General features: G+C 44.8%; 1 protein-coding gene across 3 annotated transcripts in view; it reads right to left on the reverse strand.

The window, feature by feature from the left end:
* Positions 1–22568, reverse strand: part of fut10 (fucosyltransferase 10) — a 46969-nt gene that overhangs the window by 7789 nt on the left and 16612 nt on the right. For 2 of the 3 annotated variants that reach the window (XR_006955806.1, XR_006955807.1), the window contains exon 3: positions 19213–20048. Coding sequence is in view for 1 of the 3 variants with exons in the window: in XM_047017242.1 (XP_046873198.1) it covers positions 18838–19062; positions 19213–20048 (1061 nt within the window). In the remaining 2 variants the exon portion in view is untranslated. Of the gene's footprint in view, positions 1–17819; positions 19063–19212; positions 20049–22568 lie in introns of those variants that run through there. The other variant, XM_047017242.1, reaches the window with a different exon arrangement.

The raw sequence follows: 22568 nt of genomic DNA on the forward strand, positions 1-22568 counted from the left end.
GCTAGGATTGAGGCCTGCCTCGCAGACATCTCCGCCTGGATGACTGAGCACCATCTCCAGCTGAACCTTGCCAAAACAGAACTTCTCATCATCCCGGCCAAACCCTCCATCTCCCATGACTTCTCAATCACCCTGGGATCTGCGACGGTGACCCCCTCATCCTCTGCCAGGAACCTTGGGGTGACCATGGATGACGAGCTCTCCCTCACGGCCCACATTGCTGCGGTCTCCCGGTCGTGTAGATTCACCCTCTACAACATCCGGAAGATCAGGAGATACCTGTCTGAGCACTCCACCCAGCTGCTTGTCCAAGCACTTGTCCTCTCCAAGTTGGACTACTGCAACTCGCTGCTCGCCGGTCTCCCATCATGCGCAACCCGCCCTCTTCAGAGAATTCAGAACGCAGCGGCCCGTCTGGTCTACAATCTACCCAGACGCTCCCACGTTACCCCGCTCCTCATCTCCCTCCACTGGCTACCCATAACGGCCCGCATCAGATTCAAGACCCTGGTACTGACCTTCCGAGCAGTGAATGGAACTGCGCCCGACTACATCAAGTCTCTCCTGCAGCCTTACACCCCCACCCGCCACCTACGGTCTTCTTCAGACAACCGCCTGGTGGTCCCACCTCTCAAGACCGCCCGGTCCCAGCACAAGCTCTTCTCCTGCCTGGCACCCCAGTGGTGGAATCAACTCCCCACCTCCATCAGAGACACGGACTGTCTCTCCACCTTCAAGAGAAGGCTCAAGACGCACTTGTTCCGGGAGTACAAAGGTACTTAGGAATGGTTTGCTGAATCCAACGCTAGTTTCCTCAAGGTTCACAATGACTCTTGCTTAGACTGTTGCTCTTGTTGGTTAGTGGTAGCTGATTTAAACTGTTGTATTCTTCTTTTTTAGTTAATCCTATTTTTATTGCTTTCCTACAGGTACACCTGCACTTAGAGATCAATGTTGTGTAATTTTAACTTGTTTAACTACATGCTCTTATGGTCTCTTCCCTTTAGCACTATTTTTTGGTTGTTCACAATATGTACTTCTTGTCTTTGACTACCCGCAATGCTGTGGGGCTATCTTGTTGTTATTATCAGTGACCTATGCACTTTGTGAAGCTCTCTCTTGGAAGTCGCTTTGGACAAAAGCGTCTGCTAAATGAATAAATGTAAATGTAAATGTATATCTTCAATAAATAGTGTGTTGGGGGTGCTTAGACACAGCTCAAATACTATTGTTTTGCACTTGCTATCTAAAGTCCTATAGATAAACTGAGGGGATAAACACTCACTTGAAAGGTATCATGAAGGTTTCTTTCTTTTTTGGCCACCAAACATTCACTTCAAAGTGAATGTTTAGGCTATTTTTAATTTTAATCTGTAAGACTTTTGGGGCCCTGTTAAAGACATTAATGACTTAAGCCTAGCATATACCGGCTACGGCGCATATCATCATATCAATACCCTAGTACATCAAGTTAATAACAGCAACGGTACGCCGAGGCTCTGGGTTATGGGCCCCCTGAGCTCATGGGCCCCTGGGCCTGGGCCCGGTAGGCCCGTTGGTTAATCCATCCCCGGTTATAGGGTTGAAACAGGTTTTATGTGCATTTAGGGTTAGTATAGTGTACTATTTATTTTTATCTGTAATTTAGGACGTTTTAGTATTAGGGTTAGTATAGTCGATTATTTATTGCTATCTGTATATTTAGGAAGTTTCACTTATTTAAGCTCAGCATAGATGTAAATTATGTTCTGTGTACTTATATGTTATGTTATGCCAGGTGCTTGCGTTGTCTTGTCTTAAGAATTTCAGTGCCCAGTCTAACCTTGTGTTGTTCTGTGTACCTGACAAATAAAAGACTTGAACATTAGTATACTCAAGTGTGAATGTAGACCATGAAATATGGTACATTTTTTAAAATATGCTTATACTTTATGGATTGGCACCAAGCAAAATTAAACATACACATAGTAAATTTAGCAAAACTTGTCACGGCCACAGCCGTGCCCCCCTATTGTTTTTGGTTTTGCCCTGCCCTAGTGTTTCCCTGTCATTGTCGTCACCTGTCTCGTTCAGTTGTCGTTAGTGTCATTGTGTTCACCTGTGTCTTGTTTGTTTCTGTGTATTTAGGTTCCTGCTTTGTGGCCAGTCTTTGTCTTAGCATTACCCTTTGTCACTGCGTGTACCCTGTCTGTTTCCCGTTGTGAGAATTAAACCTGTGTTCCTCGCTATGCTTCGGTACTCCCCTGCATTTGGGTCCAACCCCACCTCACGTCGTGACAGAATGCTAAGACCAAGATGGGACCCAGCAGAGAGTTCACCCAACCCTTTCCTAGGGACCCGCCTGGCCTTTGGTGGACCCCGAAGCCTGCAGATCAAGGCCCACCCCAAGTCCTGGTTCCAGCCGGAACCCCGACTCCAGCCTCGGTCCTGCCCTGGGCCCCTGCCTCGATCCTGCCCTGTGCCCCTGCCTCATCCTGAGGTTGTGCCGCCCTGCGCCCGGACGAAGAAGGTTGCGCCGCCCAGCACCCAGACCACCAAGGCTGTTCCTGCCAGGGAGAGTCGGCCGCCTGCCGCCAGAACCCAGCCCCGTTCCTGCCCTGTACCCCTGCCCCGTTCCTTCCCTGTGCCCCAGCCTCGTTCCTTCCCTGTGCCCCAGCCTCGTTCCTGCCCTGTGCCCCAGCCTCGTTCCTGTCCTGTAGCCCAGCCTCGTTCCTGTCCTGTAGCCCAGCCTCGTTCCTGCCCAGTACCCCAGCCTCGTTCCTGCCCAGTACCCCAGCCTCGTTCCTGCCCAGTACCCCAGCCTCGTTCCTGCCCTGTACCCCAGCCTCGTTCCTGCCCGGTGCCCCAGCCTCGTTCCTACCCTGTACCCCAGCCTCGTTCCTGCCCGGTGCCCCAGCCTCGTTCCTGCCCGGTGCCCCAGCCTCGTTCCTGCCCTGTGCCCCAGCCTCATTCCTGCCCTGTGCCCCAGCCTCGTTCCTGCCCTGTGCCCCAGCCTCGTTCCTGCCCTGAGCTCCTGCCTCGCCCTGAGGTTGTGCCGCCCAGTGCCAGGCCATCCGAGGACTCCTGGCCGCCTCCTCCTCCGCCCGAGGACTCCTGGCCGCCTCCTCCTCCGCCCGAGGACTCCTGGCCGCCTCCTCCTCCGCCCGAGGACTCCTGGCCGCCTCCTCCTCCGCCCGAGGACTCCTGGCCGCCTCCTCCTCCGCCCGAGGACTCCTGGCCGCCCCCTCCTCCGCCCGAGGACTCCTGGCCGCCTCCTCCTCCGCCCGAGGACTCCTGGTCGCCGCCTCCTCCGCCCGAGGACTTCTGGCCTCCTCCTCCGCCCGAGGACTTCTGGCTGCTGCCTGCCGCGGTGCCCGCGCTCCCATGCGCCCCGGCGTCCGCGCTCCCATGCGCCCCGGCGTCCGCGCTCCCATGCGCCCCGGCGTCCGCGCTCCCATGCGCCCCGGCGTCCGCGCTCCTCATGCGCCCCGGTGCCCGCGCTCCCAGGCGCCTCCTCGTCCACGCTCCCAGGTGCCCCCGTGCCCGTGCTCCGGCGTCCGGGCCGCCCCCCGGACCTGCCTCTACCCTCTGCCCTGCCTCCGGGCCGCCCCCCGGACCTGCCCCGACCCTCTGCCCTGCCTCCGGGCCGCCTCCCGGACCTGCCCTGACCCCCTGCCCTGCCTTGTGGGTCGTCGGTTGACGTCCCTTGAGAGGGGGGTACTGTCACGGCCACAGCCGTGCCCCCCTATTGTTTTTGGTTTTGCCCTGCCCTAGTGTTTCCCTGTCATTGTCGTCACCTGTCTCGTTCAGTAGTCGTTAGTGTCATTGTGTTCACCTGTGTCTTGTTTGTTTCTGTGTATTTAGGTTCCTGCTTTGTGTCCAGTCTTTGTCTTAGCATTACCCTTTGTCACTGCGTGTACCCTGTCTGTTTCCCGTTTTGAGAATTAAACCTGTGTTCCTCGCTATGCTTCGGTACTCCCCTGCATTTGGGTCCAACCCCACCTCACGTCGTGACAAAACTGTAATGTTTTATACATCAAAATGTTCAGTAGGCACAGTGTAATCACAGAAAGATAAAAAGAAGCACACTGGCCCATGTTGGCTGCAATGACTCCAAATACTACCCCGTCACTTAATTCTGAATAATGCCAAACATTTGACAATTGTACAATAGATTAATTACAGCTCAAAAACAACCTAAAATACAACACAGTGCATCTTTACTCATCAGTATTATCCCTACTCGTCAGCATCATCCGATGCATCATCAAAGTGAAAACTAAAATAATGTGCGAAAATGTCCGGTCAAGGAAAGTAGAGAGTGTGGCCAAAATCCGCGATGGGACTAAACTCGAATAGCTTCGGCAACTTTTTAAAGTACAAAATCGTAGTCAATCAAAAGGAGATGCAGTCTTTCGACACACCCTCCAATCATCAAGCAGAAGCCCAGCGTCCAGGCCAGCCCACTCCTCCATTCACTCCCAGAGACGCTGAGCGTCCAGAGAAGAATAAAATGGAAGGGAAAAAGATGCCAGGAGGAACTGAAAAAGCCAGGTAAAAAATAAAGATCTGTCACTTCATAAATCTAGGTTCATGCAAGGATGGGAACAATATGTTTTCTCAAAAGCCCTGAAACTTTCAGGTAAACATTTGGGTTGTAATTTCCGGAAAATATAGCTAAGAATATGACTCTAACGCAGGGGTGTCAAACTCATTTTCACCGAGGGCCACATCAGCATTATGGTTGCCGTCAAAGGGCCAGTTGTAACTACGATGTAACGTCAGTAACGATGTAAAAACATGGTGTTTTTGTTGTAGCTTTTGTTAACATAGGGCCTATTATGCTGCAATTGAAGTCCGCCATTTAATTCTTGGACAATCTGCTGTTTTTCTTGGAGGATAAATTTACATATTTTTCTCAGTGTTTGGTGACAAAATGCAAGCGCGCATAGCGCAAGAGCAAAACTTTTTTTGCCGTTAATTTGAACGCAGAATAGCTTTTTGAGCTTTATGTAAAATAAACATTGCCGTTTTCCAATTGGTAAAACCTTGTCCAATGAAGGTGATTTCTTCATCATTTCTGGCTCCAAATTGTCGACAAGGGAAGCAGAAACATGCTAGCTTGGCTGAGTACTCTAACCAAGTTCGAGAGCGATACCAACTTGGGTTGAATGCCCGAGGACCTTAGCTGAAAATGCTCATGGGGTACGTTCGCAGAACCGGCTGCATTGGAGTGCTATCATTCAAACCATGCTCGCCTTCACCCAGTTAAACTTTGCGTTTAACACTGATGTGCATACACTGCTTTCTAGAGGCGGGATGTCGTCACTTTGCCGTAACACAATCGAAATGCATGGTGAGAGATGTCGTTTATGGTCAATGCACGCTGTAAAGCAGCGTAGATGTAACCTACACCCTACTGGCTCTTCACTAAGAACCAGCGGTAAGCTAGAACAGTAGGCTAGTTCTCACGAAGGTGTGTTCAATTAAATGAATAGGGGAGGAGGCGGCGTACAAAAATAATGCACCTTATTTACGGTACAGTTGGTGTTCCCTCGATCCACTAGCACAACAAGCTGCACCAAGGCTGCGATCTTATTACGTTGCCTGTTACAAAAAGTCAAATCAAACTAATATTATTAAATCAATCCAAAAAAGGGGGGCACTCTCACTGCAAAGAAACAAAATGACAGAATAACGCCCGTCAAACAAAATAAATGACACACAAAACTTGGAGGTGGTTTCACACAACAAAGGCACTCAACGGCAAACTGCAAGCCCTGAACTGCTGTCCTGTAATAGGCTATTAGGCTGGGGAACAGCGAATGTTTTAAATAGTTGGTTTTTAGTGAAATTCTACGGTGGGAAAAACAGTGGCTACTGATGATCCCTGACAGTAGCAGACATTATATTAGCCACTTGTGTATCAAAACGTACTGATTTTACATAACATTACACTGGTCAATTAATACCTTTACGTCTGTGCTGAGGTCAGATTGCAGATGGGAACCATGCGTTTCTAGCACAGGACACTACAACGACAATAAATGCATAATCAATACAAAGCAGTATAAACATTTCTCATTTACTCCCACAATTTACTCTGTTTAATTCACCTCACATTTACCGTCTTAAAATCTCAATTAAAACACAAACATTAGTAAACATGGGTTACGTGGTGACGCTTGTCCTTACCCGCTTCCAATTGATCACCGCCGGCCAGCTCTGATTGAAGACAACACTAACTGTGGTATGCCATCTACCTGCATTTAATTGAAATTACGGTGGTCATGTGACAGAACCAGGTGAACCAAATGGCTCCCTGGTTTATCCCCCTCCCACCTGTCACATAGACTTATGTCAATAGCAGTGATTCCCACACATAGACTAATGTGTGGCGGTGCGCCACAGAATCAACACCGGCCGCCACATATTGCGTTTCGTAAAAAAAACATTTTTTTATCGCTATTTAGGTTCAAACACGCAGCGTATTCGTTCAGCTGCATTTCCGTTCCCCTGCTCTCCCTCCGTCTCTCTGTCACTCATGCGTCTTTCTCACATATGCACACAGTCACAACGTCAACACACGTTAGCAACAATGCATACATATGCCGTTCTAGTAAGACCGACAGCTATATCAGCTAGCCTTCAGTATTAGTGCCGTAGCTATAAGTCGAGGAAAGTTGAGGCTACTTTTCGCTAGGTACCTTACTCACATTTACATTTAGTCATTTAGCAGACGCTCTTATCCAGAGCGACTTGCAGTACTCGAAGTTTCCCCTTCGGTCTTTTGGTGAGAAGTCTCAAGAGCTAGCTACTTACCCGGCGTCATGGAGCCGACCAGTTAAATAGTTGTTTAGCACTAGCGTTGCTACATGCATAATGCAGAAATGATATGTTAGTTGTTGTAAATTTTGTGAAGGTGTGAATCATTTTGGATTAATATTTAATGTAACAAATTATTAACAAATTAACTGTGTAACGAATTGTTAACGAAGGAATTATTACGACCCCCCCCCCCCCCCCCCCCCCCCCCCCCCCCCCCCCCCCCTGACAACCCCCACCCCTCCCCGCCACAATTAGATTTCTAATCTGTGGGAAACACTGAATAGCCCATAAAGCTTCCGCTGGCCACATAAAATGACGTGGCGGGCCACATTTGGCCCGCGGGCCTTGAGTTTGACACCTGTGCTCTAACGTAATGTTCATATTAGGCTAGGCTACATAAAGCTAAAAAAAACAAATTTTGCACTGAAATTGATGTAAAAATTCAGTCAAGGTTTTGATGTGAAGTTCCAATTTCACCTCACATCAAAACCGTGACTAGGTAGGCTTTTAGGTTCGGGTTAAGCACCAAATGTAAATCAGTTTTTTTTTATTTTAGAGGAAGCTGATCGAGCTTCCATTGCAATCTTAAAGAAATCTCCACTGCACACAACACTTTTTCTGCTTTTGAGTTCCATTTTCACTTTCTCTCAGCATACTACCTTGAACGGACCACCTAGCTACGTAAACACATTCCTGAATTCAACGGCGGCGTCATTATTTCGATCAGCGTAACCGGCGTAGTGCAAGCGTAGGGTTTGGGTTCGGTGGGGAAAAATGTAAGGTTCGGCCGAAACCGAATCCCGTCCAAAAGCCCAATATTCGACCGAATCCGAATCCTGCATTCGGTGCATCCCTACTCAATAGAGCATGACATACTGCACCAACTTTTTTCTTTTCTTTCAACTTGTTCTCTACTTTGAAGAGCTCATTGATGAGTTTGCATTGAGAAAGAGCAGAAAACTGAGCTTTTAATATCACTGATGTGATGATGGTGAGTCACATGTTTAAACTGATCATATTTATAGAGTGGCTCTGTGGACTTTGCAGCACTGATGTGTCAGTGCACCTGGCGTGGGTTGGTGTGCGTGTCATGATGTGCGTTGGGGCGATATAGGGGCCTCATCCTGGTAATTAGCCCCAGGCCTCAAAATGTCTTAATCCGGCCCTGGTAACATCTTTACTCATCAGTATCATCCCTACTCATCAGTATCATCTTTCCTCATCAGTATCATCCCTAATCATCAGTCTCATCCATTAGCATCAGTATCATCCCTATCGCTATAGTCAGAGCTGTCATCCCATGTAGCCCTTTCCTCTGTTTCCTGGGTAACATTTGCACAATTTTGGCACTGACAAATCAATACAAGAAAGTCTTGCAGACATACAGGAACATCTTCCAGACTCACATTTGCCTTGCTTGCAACTACAGTGGACTACCTGCAACACACTTTCAGGGGCAGGATTTTCTTGTCAATATTTTATTGTCAGATGCACAGAACAACACAAGGTCAGACTGATCACTGAAAAATTCTTAGGACAAGACAACGCAAAGCAACCTGGCATGACATAACATATAAGTACACAGAACATAGATTACATCTATGATAAGCAAAAATATAATAAACCTCCTAATATATAATAATATACAATATTCAATACAGTATAGTAAACCTCTAAATACATAATACACATAATAACCTATACTAACCTTATAAACCTAAGCTAACCTAAGACAAGTGAAGTACAAAAGTGCAATATAGCTGATAGTGCCACCAGTAGCTGAAAGTGGCAGTGTGTAAAGTGACAAGTGAGAAGTGTATCAGTGTCCATATCAATGTTCATTCAGAAGCCTGATGGCCCTTGGAAATAAACTGTTGTCCAGTCTGCATGTGAGAGACCAAATGCTACGGTATTCAGTGTTTCCCACAGATTAGAAATCTAATTGTGGCGGGGAGGGGTGGGGGTTGTCAGACCGGGGGGGGGGGGGGGGGGGGGTCGTAATAATTCCTTCGTTAACAATTCGTTACACAGTTAATTTGTTAATAATTTGTTACGTTAAATATTACTCCAAAATGGATTCACACCTTAACAATATTTACAACAACTAACATATAATTTCTGCATTATGCATGTAGCAACGCTAGTGCTAAACAACTATTTAACTGGTCGGCTCCATGACGCCGGGTAAGTAGCTAACTAGCTCTTGAGACTTCTCACCAAAAGACCGAAGGGGAAACCTCGAGTACTGCAAGTCGCTCTGGATAAGAGCGTCTGCTAAATGACTAAATGTAAACGTGAGTAAGGTACCTAGCGAAAAGTAGCCTCAACTTTCCTCGACTTATGGCTACGGCACTAATGCTGAAGGCTAGCTGATATAGCTGTCGGTTTTACTAGAACGGCATATGTATGCATTGTTGCTAACGTGTGTTGACGTTGTGACTGTGTGCATATGTGAGAAAGACGCATGAGTGACAGAGAGACGGAGGGAGAGCAGGGGAAAGGAAATGCAGCTGAACGAATACGCTGCGTGGTTTAACCTAAATAGCGATAAAAAAAATGTTTTTACGAAACGCAATGTGTGGCGGTCGGTGTTGATTCTGTGGCGCACCGCCACACATTAGTCTATGTGTGGGAAACACTGGTATTGTAGGGCTGTTTTGGCAGCCCCTTTGTCACTGGTCACCCAGACACTCGTCTGGGACAGTTGTTGATTTGCATGAATGCTAAAATGACAATCACACCTTAATGACACACCTCTGGAGAGGTGGTCTCAACAGTTGAAGAGGAAGGTGGACAGAGGAAGACTCTGAAATTATAATTACAAGTTGTGTTCTTGAAAATAAGGTTCTAAACAGCTTTTAATGTCATGTTTGATATGCTTTTGTTTCTTATTGTATGTATTACATGCTTGTAATAATTTTAGTACTGTAACATGTACATGTACAGCGTTTACAGAGTTTGTCAAATCAAATCAAATCAAATTTATTTGTATAGCCCTTTTTACACGCAAGCATGTCACAGAGGGCTTCACATGCGCCCATAAAAAAGTAAATAAGTTTGTGCCTGCAGCAGACCAACATGTGTTTAACATATTCCCTTGTCTTGCAAGGACACCACTTGGTCTACTGCAGCCTTGATTAATGATCCAATTAGAATTTGTATGCGTTAGACAACTTTTCAGTCATGTGACTGGTGTCCCCATTTTAGTCAGGTTTGGGTGTATATAGGAAGAAGTTTTACCAATCACTTTGAGTTCTGTTTACGATACAGCTCCGGTCCGTCAGGCGCCTAGTCTTCATTGTGAATACCTTTGTAAACCATTGCTCTGAAGGTATGTTTTGTATTTGATGATATTTCATTATCATTGTATTGATTATCTTACTATTTAGATAATAAACTATTATTGTGCATTTTGAAGTTACTTGTTCTCCTTAAAACGTATCTATCAAGCTACGGCGGTGAAAACTTTGATCTAGTCTGGTTGATGCGGCTAACTGATTATAACCATAGACTTTTGGAGTAGGTTTTAACTTGAGGCCTCTGAGTCACTGACAGTGGATCTCCACGCTCCAAAGGAATTTACCGGAGCCTCTGAGTGATCGATTACATATCCTACTAGGTCTACTATGGTTACATCCATATTATAGTAGAGATAAACGAGTGTTTAGTGAACACGCATACTTTAGGGTCGGTGCTCTGATCAAGCAGACGATTTTTACCTACGTCAGAGTTTCATGTCATTAACTGTTTAGCGCTCGAGGTTACAGGTAACGCACTTGTGCACATGTCTTAAAATTGGAGTCAGATATTAACGAGTCAATTATCTCCCTGAGAATCTAACCGAAAGTGAATTGTGGTTCCCAAGCCAGGGACAAACACCAAGCGTCTCTGGCCTTTCGATTCACCGACTACAGTATTGCCTGCCAGAAGGCAACAGGGTAAAAAGACTGAATGATGGGTGGTAACAGTCTCTTAGCGTCACTTGTCGGGGGCATGGATAGTTCTGGCAAAGCTGACGATGCCATGCAGAATGCTTTGTATCTTGCATCGTTCACGGTTTTGGCAGATGAGTGGCCATACAGGTGGCACACATATTTGCAAAGTAGTTGCAAAGTAGTTCATCATGGTGTCAGGACAATAACCACTCTCTCAACGTCAGCAAGACCAAAGAGATGATTGTGGACTATAGGAGGCGGCAAGAGGAAGATCATGCACCCCTACACATTAACGGATCCGAAGTGGAGAAGGTCAGCTGCTTCAAGTTCCTTGGGGATAAACATCAGCAATGATCTCACCTGGTCTGTTCACAAGGTGGTCAAAGCGGACCGTAAACGCCTCTTCTTCCTGAGGAGACTGAAGAAGTTCGACATGGACTCAGTCATCCTCACCAACTTTTACAGATACACTATAGAGAGCATTCTGACCGGTTGCATCACAGTGTGGTATGAGAGCTGCACAGACAGGGAAAGCTGGCAGGATTCTAAGAGACTGTTACCACCAATACTTCAGTCGCTTTACCCCGTTGCCTTCTGGCAGGCGTTACCGCAGCATTCGGTCGCGCATACGCAGACTGGTCAACAGTTTCTATCCAAGGGCCATCCGGCTTCTGATTGGACATTAATGTGGACATTGATTCACTTCATACTAGTCACTCGACACACTGTCACTTCAGCTACCGGTTGCACTATTAGTAACATTGCACTAATTTATTTCACTGTACTTCACCATCAGGCTCCTAAATGGACATTGACATAGTCATTGATTCATTTCTTACTAGCTACTTCGAGACCGCCGCATTGACTGCGAGTAATTAAGGCAGTCAGGGTCAGCAGTTAGATAACCAGTTTAAACAGGTCAAAGAGTAGCTAGCCAGTGAGTCATTTTCGGTTTCAGGGTACTCAGGGTATTCTTTTGTTTGACAGTAATTGGAGGTGTTGTATCTGTGCATTAGCATATTTAAGGCGGCTAGCACTACAGAGGCAGCATCGCCTGGCAGCCTCGATGCATGAAGACTCAGTCGAACAAAGACAGGGAGTCTACCCCGTGGATCCGCCCAGAGAACACTGCAACTCCAGCTGCTCTCTCCGCCAACCACTCCTTCACTCACTCACCCCGCTCAACCGGGCGGGGTGGTAGGACAGGTTTGCTTCTTTCCCCACATATTAAATACACATCCACCCCACTCTCTGCTACTGCCAAATCATTTGAACACCATTATGTGATGCTAACTGATCCTTTCAAAGCATGCTTAATTGTTCTTTATCGCCCACCAGGACCGCTAGCCGACTTTGTGGAGGAGCTGGACATGCTCCTCAGTGTCCTCCCTGATGACGGAACCCCCCTGCTAGTCCTTGGGGACTTCAACATCCACCTCCAAGGAACGCAGGCTGTCGACTTCTTGTCTCTCTTGACCTCCTTCGACCTGACGCTGCTGAGCACACCGGCGACCAGTGTTGTGCATCATTGAACACGTTCATTTTTATGAGAACGATGAACTGAACGAAACTTAATGACAAATAATGAATTGAACGGTGAACACGTTCATATTATCGGAGGTCTAGCTAAAACGTTACGGAATGTTTTTCTTCTCCTAAGGAGAGACGCTGTCTAAAACGAATGCTTGCACCATGTAGTTTCTCAGTGCCTCAAAATGTAGTCTATGTAGTCTCTCAGTGCGTAAAATGTTCGCTATGCAGCCTAACCTAAACCAACTAACTCGACTTCGCACTACGTTACCCATGAATCATTCCACACACATGTAGACCAAACAAGCAACGCTAGGTTGCTAGGTAACTGATAGCTAACTAAAGCTGGCTAGCTTCCGTTTTGGAAAAATAACTCACTCTGGTCGGAGCATCGGAAATATTTAGAACTCACGCATATGCACCATGACCATGTGAATGCATAAATGTCACAAATGAAATGACACAAATGACATAGGCTATATGATCATGTATTTATACCTTAACAAAATTGCAAAATACAATCTTTTTTGTGCCATTTAGTCCAGTGCTTCTGTGGCTTTCAGTGGTTGTTTAATGTGGCTTGTCCATACATTAAAGCAATAAATATAACAAATTATAAATTATTTATAAAGCCACATATTAAAATAAAAAAATAAAGACACATTTACGTTTCGGCATGGCTGCAGATGTCATGTACTGTTGTAAAAAATGCAACCAGTGGAGGTGGTAAGGTGCTCATTGTTGCCAGATTTGAAATGCCGAAGTATCGTACCAAAGGCTCAAAATTATCATATTTGAAGGATAATGATCGTGCATCTGGCAACACTGAGAAGGCGGTCGACCAATGACAGTTTTATCTAGTCAAGTGACACCTTGGAACGTAAGGGAGATACACTTTTCAAAACTTGTAAGGGCGTAATAATTAGTTTGTGAAAAACATGTATATGTCTATGGTGAAAGACCCAGAGAAACACAAACATACGACGAGACGAAATCCCGGACGATTTTGGAATCCCTGCCGGACGCATTTTTTAGGTCTTGAAAATAGGACATGTCCGGGTAAAAGAGAACGTCTGGTCACCCTACCTAAGTGTTAAAAAACAAGTTAAGTCTTTCATTTTCAATTTCCGCATTAAAACTATGAAATGAACTGAACTATGAACGCGTTCAGAATTTAAATGGTGAACTATGAACGTGAACGATTCATATTTACTTGTATGAACTGAACTTTGAACGAGTTCATGAGGGGTATGAACGTGCACAACACTGCCGGCGACCCACAAGGCAGGCAAACAGCTAGACCTCATCCTGACACGTAACTGTATCACAGACTTAACCTCTGTAACCCCACTGCACATTTCTGATCACTACTTTATCCAATTCTCTGTCTCTCTTGTAACTTTCCGGCGCAACCTCCACTCCCTATCCCCATCCCATTTCTCCTCTATTGTAACATCCTCCCTCCCTCCCATTGACGAGTTCTCGTCCCACCCCACTAACACTGCCACCGACACCCTGTTAACAACTTTAACTGCATCACTTGACTCTCTCTGTCCCCTGTCGACCAGGCCTGCACGATCTTCTCCCTCCTGCCCATGGCTTATGGATGTTATTCGTGAAGAACGGTCCACCCTTCGAGCAGCTGAGAGGAGATGGCGCAAGTCCTAAGACGGTCTGGACCTTGATAAGTATCACTCCCTCCTTAAATCTTTCTCTTCTCACATAACTGGTGCTAAAACCCTCTACTTTCTGAACAAAATTAACTCTGCTTCAAACCCCCACAAATTGTTTTCTACCTTCTCCACCCTTCTTAACTTTCTGAGATGGGCATCACTGGCACTGCACTCCAGTGGATCTCATCCTACCTATTGGGAAGATCCTACCAGGTTTCCTGGGGAGGCAAACTATCAGACCCTCGCCAGCTCTCCACTGGTGTACCACAAGGCTCCGTCCTTGGACCCCTCCTCTTCTCTCTGTACACCACCTCACTTGGACCAATCATCACCTCCCATGGCTTTTCCTACCACTGCTACGCTGACGACACGCAGCTGTACCTGTCGTTCCCCCCGACCGATCCGGGGATCTCAGCTATGATTGAGGCCTGCCTCGAAGACATCTCCGCTTGGATGACTGAGCACCACCTCCAGCTGAACCTCGCCAAAACAGAAATTCTCATCATCCCGGCCAAACCTTCCATCTCCCACGACCACTCAATCACCCTGGGATCTGCGACGGTGACCCCTTCATCCTCTGCCAGGAACCTTGGGGTTCCCTCACGGCCCACAGTGCTGCGGTCTCCCGGTCGTGTAGATTCACCCTCTACAACATCCGGAAGATCAGGAGATACCTGTCTGAGCACTCAACCCAGCTTCTAGTCCAACGTGAACGGGACTGCACCCGACTACATCAAGTCTCCCCTGCAGCGTTACACCCCCACCCGTCACCTACGGTCTTCTTCAGACAACCACCTGATGGTCCCACCGCTCAAGACCGCTCGGTCCCAACACAAGCTCTTCTCCTGCCTGGCCCCCTAATGGTGGAACCAGCTCCCCACCTCCATCAGGGACACTGACTGTCTCCCACCTTCAAGAAAAGGCTCAAGACGCACTTGTTCCGGGAGTACAACGGCACTTAGGAATGCTTGATTGGACCTGATGTTAGTTTCCTCCCGGATCACAATGACTCTTATTGAGAGACTTGTTGCTCTTGTAGGTTAGTTATAACGAAGTTAACTCTTGTACTCGCTGTGAAATATTTTACTGTAGATTGTTCTTCTACAGGTACAGTCCTGCACTTTTTGTGGTTCATGTTGTTTTAATTTGTAACTTGTATAACTGCATGTTTTTATGGGTCTTCCTTTGGCACTTGTTTAGTTTTTCACAATGGATGCTTCATGTTTAGGCTGCTTGCAATGTTTCGGACTACCTCGTTGTTATGATCAGTGACCTATGCTCTTTTGTAAAGCTCTCTCTTAGAAGTCGCTTTGGATAAAAGCGTCTGCTAAATGCATACATGTAAATGTAAATATGTACTTTGTTATGGTTGTTGAGTCAAACAACTTGCTAAATGATTAAATGTAAAATCCAACTATAAATGTATAAAAGAGAGAATTAAACCTAGAGGTTTAAAAGGCTACCTTTTCCTAAACTGACATGCACCAGAGCACTGAGTTTTAACATCCATTTACACATTTAGTCTTTATTTTTTTGTCTACTCTTAACGCATGACTATGTTCAGTGCTTAATTTGTAAAGTGGGAGGTCCCAGAGCACAGAGGGGGGGGGTGGATCTGGCGACTCAAAAAGGGGGTTGGAGGTAACGGAACCCCTCAAAAATTGCACTGTCTACGTAGGCATGCAAACAGGTCAGGCTGCGTGTCCACTACAGCGGAGCGGGCGGCGCATCGGCTTCCAATTCATTTTCAATAAAACTGGGCACGGTTTTCAATTAATTTTCAATGAAACGGGGCGCGGTTTCCAATTCATTTTCAATAAAACAGTCAATGCACGGTTTCATTGAAAATGAATTGGAAGCCGACTCGCCGCCCGCTTCGCTTAGACATATGCGGCGTATTCCCGACCCTGTAGGGAGGTTCGGGGGCATGCTCCCCCGGAAGAAAATTGTCAAATTTTAAAGTCAAACGCATCAATCTAGAGCACTTTGAGAGCAAAATTAAGAGGCTGGATCAATGTATAAAACCTCTCCCCACTCTGCCCCTGATTGGATGTGAGGTGTATGCATTAGGAGTGACGATTGGTTCCAGAGCCAATTGTAAAGTAGTGAAGCACGGGTAAAATGTTGTGTTTGCCAAGGCCACAACCCCCAATGTTTACAGTTAACAGGGGAATGTCAATTTTAATTTCAGAACACAAACTGCATGGGTGAGAAATGTTTAAAAAAAATACACTGCAACAATCATTTTTACAAGCAGCCAAAAGAACCAAGGCAGCTAGCTTACTCAACCAGAACAAGTGCAAGTGTCACTTGAAGTGCCTCCACTCTGTCTTAGTCTGAAAATTCACCTAAAAACTAATCGAAAATGCAAACACAAGATTTTTGTGGAACTTCAATGGGGAATAAAGACTAACAAGACAGATAACCACATTGAACACTTCACAGTAATTATTTTCTTTTCTTTTGGGCAAATCATATTTCTTGGTGACACAGGAGGTGCCAGATCCAATAAAAAAAGTTCAGGATCCAACGTCGGAGGTGCCGGAACATGTTCCGGCGTGTTCCAGCTCAAATTAAGCCCTGACTATGTTTCACTTAATGTCAGCACCTCTCTGTCATCAATTGTCTCTGGAGTGGGGAATTGGGGCTTCTTATCCAACAAATTACACCCCTGAACTTTTAAAACATATCAATATTTTCTGCCCATTCTGCACAGTTTTTGGGGACTTTCTACATCAGCACCCATTTCCCAGTTCCTCTACTCTGCACTACTACACTTTGACTTAGAGTTTCCACAACCATTAGCACGTCTGAAATGTTCTGTCCCCAACTGTCTATGGAGGAACCCTCCCTCACCAAATTGCTTTGGTCATGCTTTCTTTAAAGTCTAGTCCTTAGTTTAATTGTGCCAAAGAAGACGATAAAATGACCAAGCTGTGTTTGGCTGATTCAACTTTATAATTCTGAAGAAAAAGACCTTCTGTTTCTTTTAACACTAGAATTAGCTGTGGCCAAACTAGCCACAAAATGGCTACTAGTCTAGAATGGCTACTACACCAAGGACTGAAGGTGGGGGCTTGGTCAGCCCACAATCTCTTGAAATGTTTTGTGTGCGTCTCCCCAAGCACCCCTGAGGAGCAGAGGGAGAGAGAATTTTGGGGAAAAAGCCCTAGCCTGGCTCTGCCCTCCTACGTACTTCCGCTCAATTTTGATTTTGCTGCTGTACTAGGTCTGCCCATTCGGTACGCAAGTCCGATTTTTCAGGTTGATTTTCAACCGGCCAATCAGCGAACAGAGGGAGTAGCTGAGAACGATGACGTTGATGGTGCGCTAGTTTGTGTTGTAGTTCCGTAATGGCGGCGGAGAAAGATGCGAGCGAAGCCACATACGGTCCGTTGCGGCAAAGCTGCTGAATATCCATAATTTTCATTTTCAATTTTCACATTTTCATCTTATATTCAACTTTTTCTCAGATTTGTGTACTAAACATTCTCAAGAGTCATATGAACTTGTGATTGAATCAGAGTATCACTTTTTGACCGGTGGATGTGTAAAGCATTATTTTAGCGTTAGCAAACAATACGATTTGCTTTAGATCAATCATTTTTGGAGATATGAAGTTGCCTTTGCACATGGTAACATGTTGTAGTGTCTTCCTCGTGACATACCACGTTTGGTGTTGATTTCTCAAAGATTTGCTGAGATATGACCCAACTTCCTGTTTTGTTGCCAATTTTGATTGGCTGTACCGGACAAAGGTTTTTTTTTTTTTTTTTTTTTATCCCTATGATTACTTTTGTGAGGCTCAGTCTGGAGATCCTGTCTGGCAATTTTGAAGAAAATTTGACAAAAAATTTAGGAGGAATAGCGAAAAACATGTTTCCTTCATCTTTATTGTACAGAAAAATCCAATATGGCGGCTGTTATAGGTTCTTCGGGCTTTTTGGTTCCTCAAGAGAAAAAAAATATGTAATGAATTTCAATTTTTGGGGGACTTATAGCCTGCAAATGGCATCACTTTGAAAATGGGCAAATTGGGGTGTGGCCTGTAGTGCCACCTATTGTCTCACGTGGCATTACTGTATTCTTACTTTCTTCGTGTTGCTCTATATTGTTCTTTTTCCACACAAGATCAGCCCAAAGAGGTCCTCTTCATATACCATATGGTCATGCGATTGAAATAATCTCAACACCTGAGTGTTTCCTAGCTGGGAAGTAGTTACAGTATTTGCATAACTTCAGCTGTTTCTCAGTAGCAATGGAATACAATACAGGGGATTTATTTGTTTCAATTCACAATTTAAAAAGCTGTTCACTTTGACTTTAGCCAATAATGTAAGTTTTGAACATGATGTTATCTGTTTTGCTGACAGTGTGAAATAATTGGTCAATTGGGCAGTAAAAATTGATTGTTTTGGTCTTGGTTAAGCTTGTGTGTAAAAGAAGTTCGAGCATTTAAAATGTGTGCTGTGTGTACTCTATGCATTTTTTGTCAAAGCAACAATAAATGTGTTCATTGTACAGCCAACACAGAAGGATGTTGTGCTAACTGTGTTAAGAATTTAGGAAACTTGTTAAGGGTATCGAAAATACTGTCATAGCGATTGTAAAAAACCATAAGTGGCTCCGAAGCTTTGCTGCTTGGCCACCAAATATATATGAGAGAGAACAAAGGTTGTGCTCTCGCCGAAAGCTTGAGCACACCCAAATCTTAGTTAAGAGCTGTCGTGTAGGCCATAATACGCCTCATAAATACTTTGATATAATATTATTTCTAATGGTGATATTTGTGTAATTATGAAATGTGAAACCAAATGAAATAAGTGTAAAAAGCATATACAGCGATTTCAGTGATGAACACCTTACATGCATTACTCATTAATCGTCATTGTTTAATCACTAAACACCTCCTTCCAATATTGTGCCACAGTAAAATTCTTGTTCCTCTCAGTTAATCGACGCAAAGCTCCTGCCTCTTTCTTTGACTGTTCATAGCTAGGTTTCCAAATTCCTCGCATAGACGTCCTATTTCCAGACGCTGTGGAAAAGTCAAATCTCTGTGGAGGAGGACACTGCAGATGATTTTCTTCCCCTTGCCAAGCTTTCGGTGGAAGGCCCTGTTCAAGGAACACATTTTTGTGGATCTATTCCCATTGAATGGCTTAATTGGATTTCTGGAAATGTTACTTACTGTTTAAAGATTATCACTCAATCATAACAATAATTACAGTATATAAATAAATAAATATAAAAAATCATAGTATTACCTTTTTACACCTGTGGATATTTTCCCATACCCTGTTGCACACCATACATTCAAACACGTCTATGTAGTTTTCCTGAGTGAGATCCTGCACTCCCCACTGGCGTCCTTGTAGCTCATTAATCAAGGCCGGGTTGGAGACATCACGCTTCAGCTTCCATCCAAGGTAAGTCAAGTACTCCTCATCATTTTCATCTAACCTTTTCAGATACTCTGCCAGCTTCTCCGGGGGTTTGTCAACGTCCACCACAATTGCGCTCATATTATCTGGAAGCCATTTCCTCACATTGGGAGCCCCATAGTACACAGGAACCACACCAAGCTTGAGAGGCCTCCATAATTTCTCTGTGATGTAGTCATCACAGATTGCATTCTCGAAGGCCAGGATGAACTTGTACTGGGCCAGAATCTGGTAGAAGCCCTTATCCTCCATGGTTGTAGAGTCCCTCAGATGAGGCAGTAGGTCTTTGTTATGAAGGCACTGTCCATAGGAATCCACCTTGATGTGCTTCATAAGCTCAACAACATAGGAATCCCGGTCTGAAGGTGGATCACAATCAGACTGTACATACACCACTGGGGCTATAGTTTTCCTAAGCTCATTCTTCTGGGCCAGTGGCACTAGGTGGTTGTTAGAGGTCAGAACCACCAGGCTCTCCAGATACTGAGTAGTGAGGGGCAGGTGGGACTGGTGGCTAAAGGTGGCTGTGTGGTTGAAGATGGTGATGACGGGCTCATGGAAGAGCTTGTAATTGTTTTTGGGTGACTCTTCATGCAGGAGGGCCCAATGGTGGTGTGGACTCCTAGGCAGTGGAAGACTCTCGATGTTGAAGTCAGTGCCTGGTTTTATTTAAGAGGGGTTGGACAGAAAGCATAATATCTAAATATATATTTTGTGTGACGGAAGTGGTGAGTCTGCGCACAGCCATGGTGACATTTCATGAAAGCCAGGATAATAATTAAAAAAATGCACAGATTTATATATTCACTCCCTTCTTGTTCTTTGAGACAATTTCAAGGAACCTTAAACAACATGTTGCACACAGCATGTTTTCGATGTTTCCCTGCTCCAATGCACCCGATTTAAATGATTTGTTCATTATCATGCTCAGCAGAAGCCTGGTAATGGCACATTCATTTGAATCAGGTGTGCTGGAAGAAAAACACATCTATAACATGCAGGGCAGGGTGTCCCTGAGGACCAGGGTTGAGATAGGCTGATCTATTGTCCATAGCACTAGTGCACAGTGCCGCAGTCAGTGATTAAGATCTTGGTGAGTAACACACAGATTACTGGAACTATAGATTGATAGTGCACAGTGCCTGTGATGTGTGCCTGTGATGCAGCTGGTGATGACAGGCAAAGAAGCGCATTGCCACACATCGGGCCAGTGTTACGACCACTTGTGAGGTACTGGCTATCTTCCTCAAAGTAAACTGTAATTTGTCATCTTTTCGCCTTTCGGTCACACAGTGTTGCCATATCATACAAACTCAAAACAGCATACGCATGGGTTTTAATGTGTGCAGACTTATGCAGAAGTATGCATGTAGGAACCATTATTGTTCTCCTATGGGGTTATTAAGAGGGCTTGTTTCATTTGCGTGTGGTTTGTGGTGGTTCATTCATGTTTGGGCACAGGTGACCTATATGCAGCTCGGCCATAGGTGCTGGTGGTGGGTCAAAGGCTATATAGGGACACAGGCACCATTGTACATGAGGCTAGGTTGACGGGACGTCACACTGTTTTTTCCGCTTTAATGTTACAGGCTTTACTCCACAACACATCCATCCATCCTGCTGCCATAAACCACCACCCGCATCCTGGACTCATTCATAACTTGATTTTATATTTAATAAACAGGAACACCCCAAACAAACGTACTTCAATCTGGACATTGGTTCTGTACAGCACGTTATAAACTGGATCTCCCGCACCCAGAAGCGACTACTATGGTACGACTTGATACTAACTACAATGCAGATTTGTAAACATAATCCCTAGCTATGTATTGTCGCTTTCCATGTTGTTTGTGGCTTGTAAGGTGTGGAAACACTTTGTACCTTTATGGATTTTGTCTTTTTGCTAATTGTTCTATGTTGCTCTATCTGTATGCTATGTCTTGCTTGTCCTATGTTGCCCTGTGTGTGTATTTTTTTCAATGATTGTCTGTATTGTAACTGTTTTTAATAACTTACCCAGGGACTGCGGTTGAAAATTAGCCGGCTGGCTAAAACCAGCACTTTCACTTAAAATGTTGATTTATGTGCACTGTCTCTGTAAAAGTAAACAAAATAAATACAAATACATATTATGGAGAAAACTGGAAAACTCTGTGCAAGTTTTTCTCAGATTTATCAACTGTGTACGTGACCAATATCACACGTTTGTCTTTATAGATTCCACTTAACTTGTGATTGTGCGCTCGTGAAAAAGCTTGTTGTCCACACCGAGTCAACTCCCATATTTTACCTTACATGGCTGTTGAAATGCCTATATTTTGTCAAGTTTCTCAATAAACTTCTCAAGTAACCCATTGTGAACCATGAACAATTCTTAATGATAAATGGCTCAGGCATCTAAAAACAAATGGCTATGTAATAGAATAGAAATTACTATTCTTTAAGATGTCTATAATATTCTTTGGCCTAGAACAATTATTGCTGAGGTTTTAACTTCTGTAAAAATGGCATAACCTTTTAGCCTAAGACAGTATTGCTTAAGTTTCCGTTTGCTGACAAACGTCTAACAATTTGACTGTTTGACCATGGTTGTTTTGCCCATACTCCAGGGGTGTTTTGCTGACTAGTTCTGCGTCTGTCGTCTCAATATCAGTTTTTTTATATTGAGCATCTGTATCCAGTTCTGCAACCTATTTCCCTTTTTAACTTTCTGTTATTGAAGAATTCCTCTTTTGATAGACATGAACTATTGAACTAATGATGTAACTGTCTGGAATTACTGTATAAAAGAGTGTTCAGATCATGACACCTTTAGAGAGCCCTTCTACTCCAGACATCATTTATGATACTGTTTTGGAATTGCCCCTCCTTGATTTCAAAAATAAACAGATACAGACAAATTCTTCTGACTTCAGACATTCAACCATAGAAAATTCCACCACAAACTTGGCGTCACGAACAGGATTCTCTCAGTGATCGTCGGGAGCGACGCGGACTGATCATCCCAAACAAAGGTGTTTGGTCTCCAAAACCTCAACATTTTCAAAGAGAGGGGAGGACCGGCCGTTGCGCCCCCAATTGTCACCGCTGGAATTTTGACCTGTTATGACATCTTCAAAATCATCAAAAGTTAAACGGTGAGAAATATTCATAACTTTTTTTATTTGGAATTTGGT

Source organism: Hypomesus transpacificus, unplaced genomic scaffold, assembly GCF_021917145.1.
Source record: "Hypomesus transpacificus isolate Combined female unplaced genomic scaffold, fHypTra1 scaffold_51, whole genome shotgun sequence".
In the NCBI taxonomy this organism is placed as follows: Eukaryota; Metazoa; Chordata; class Actinopteri; order Osmeriformes; family Osmeridae; genus Hypomesus; species Hypomesus transpacificus.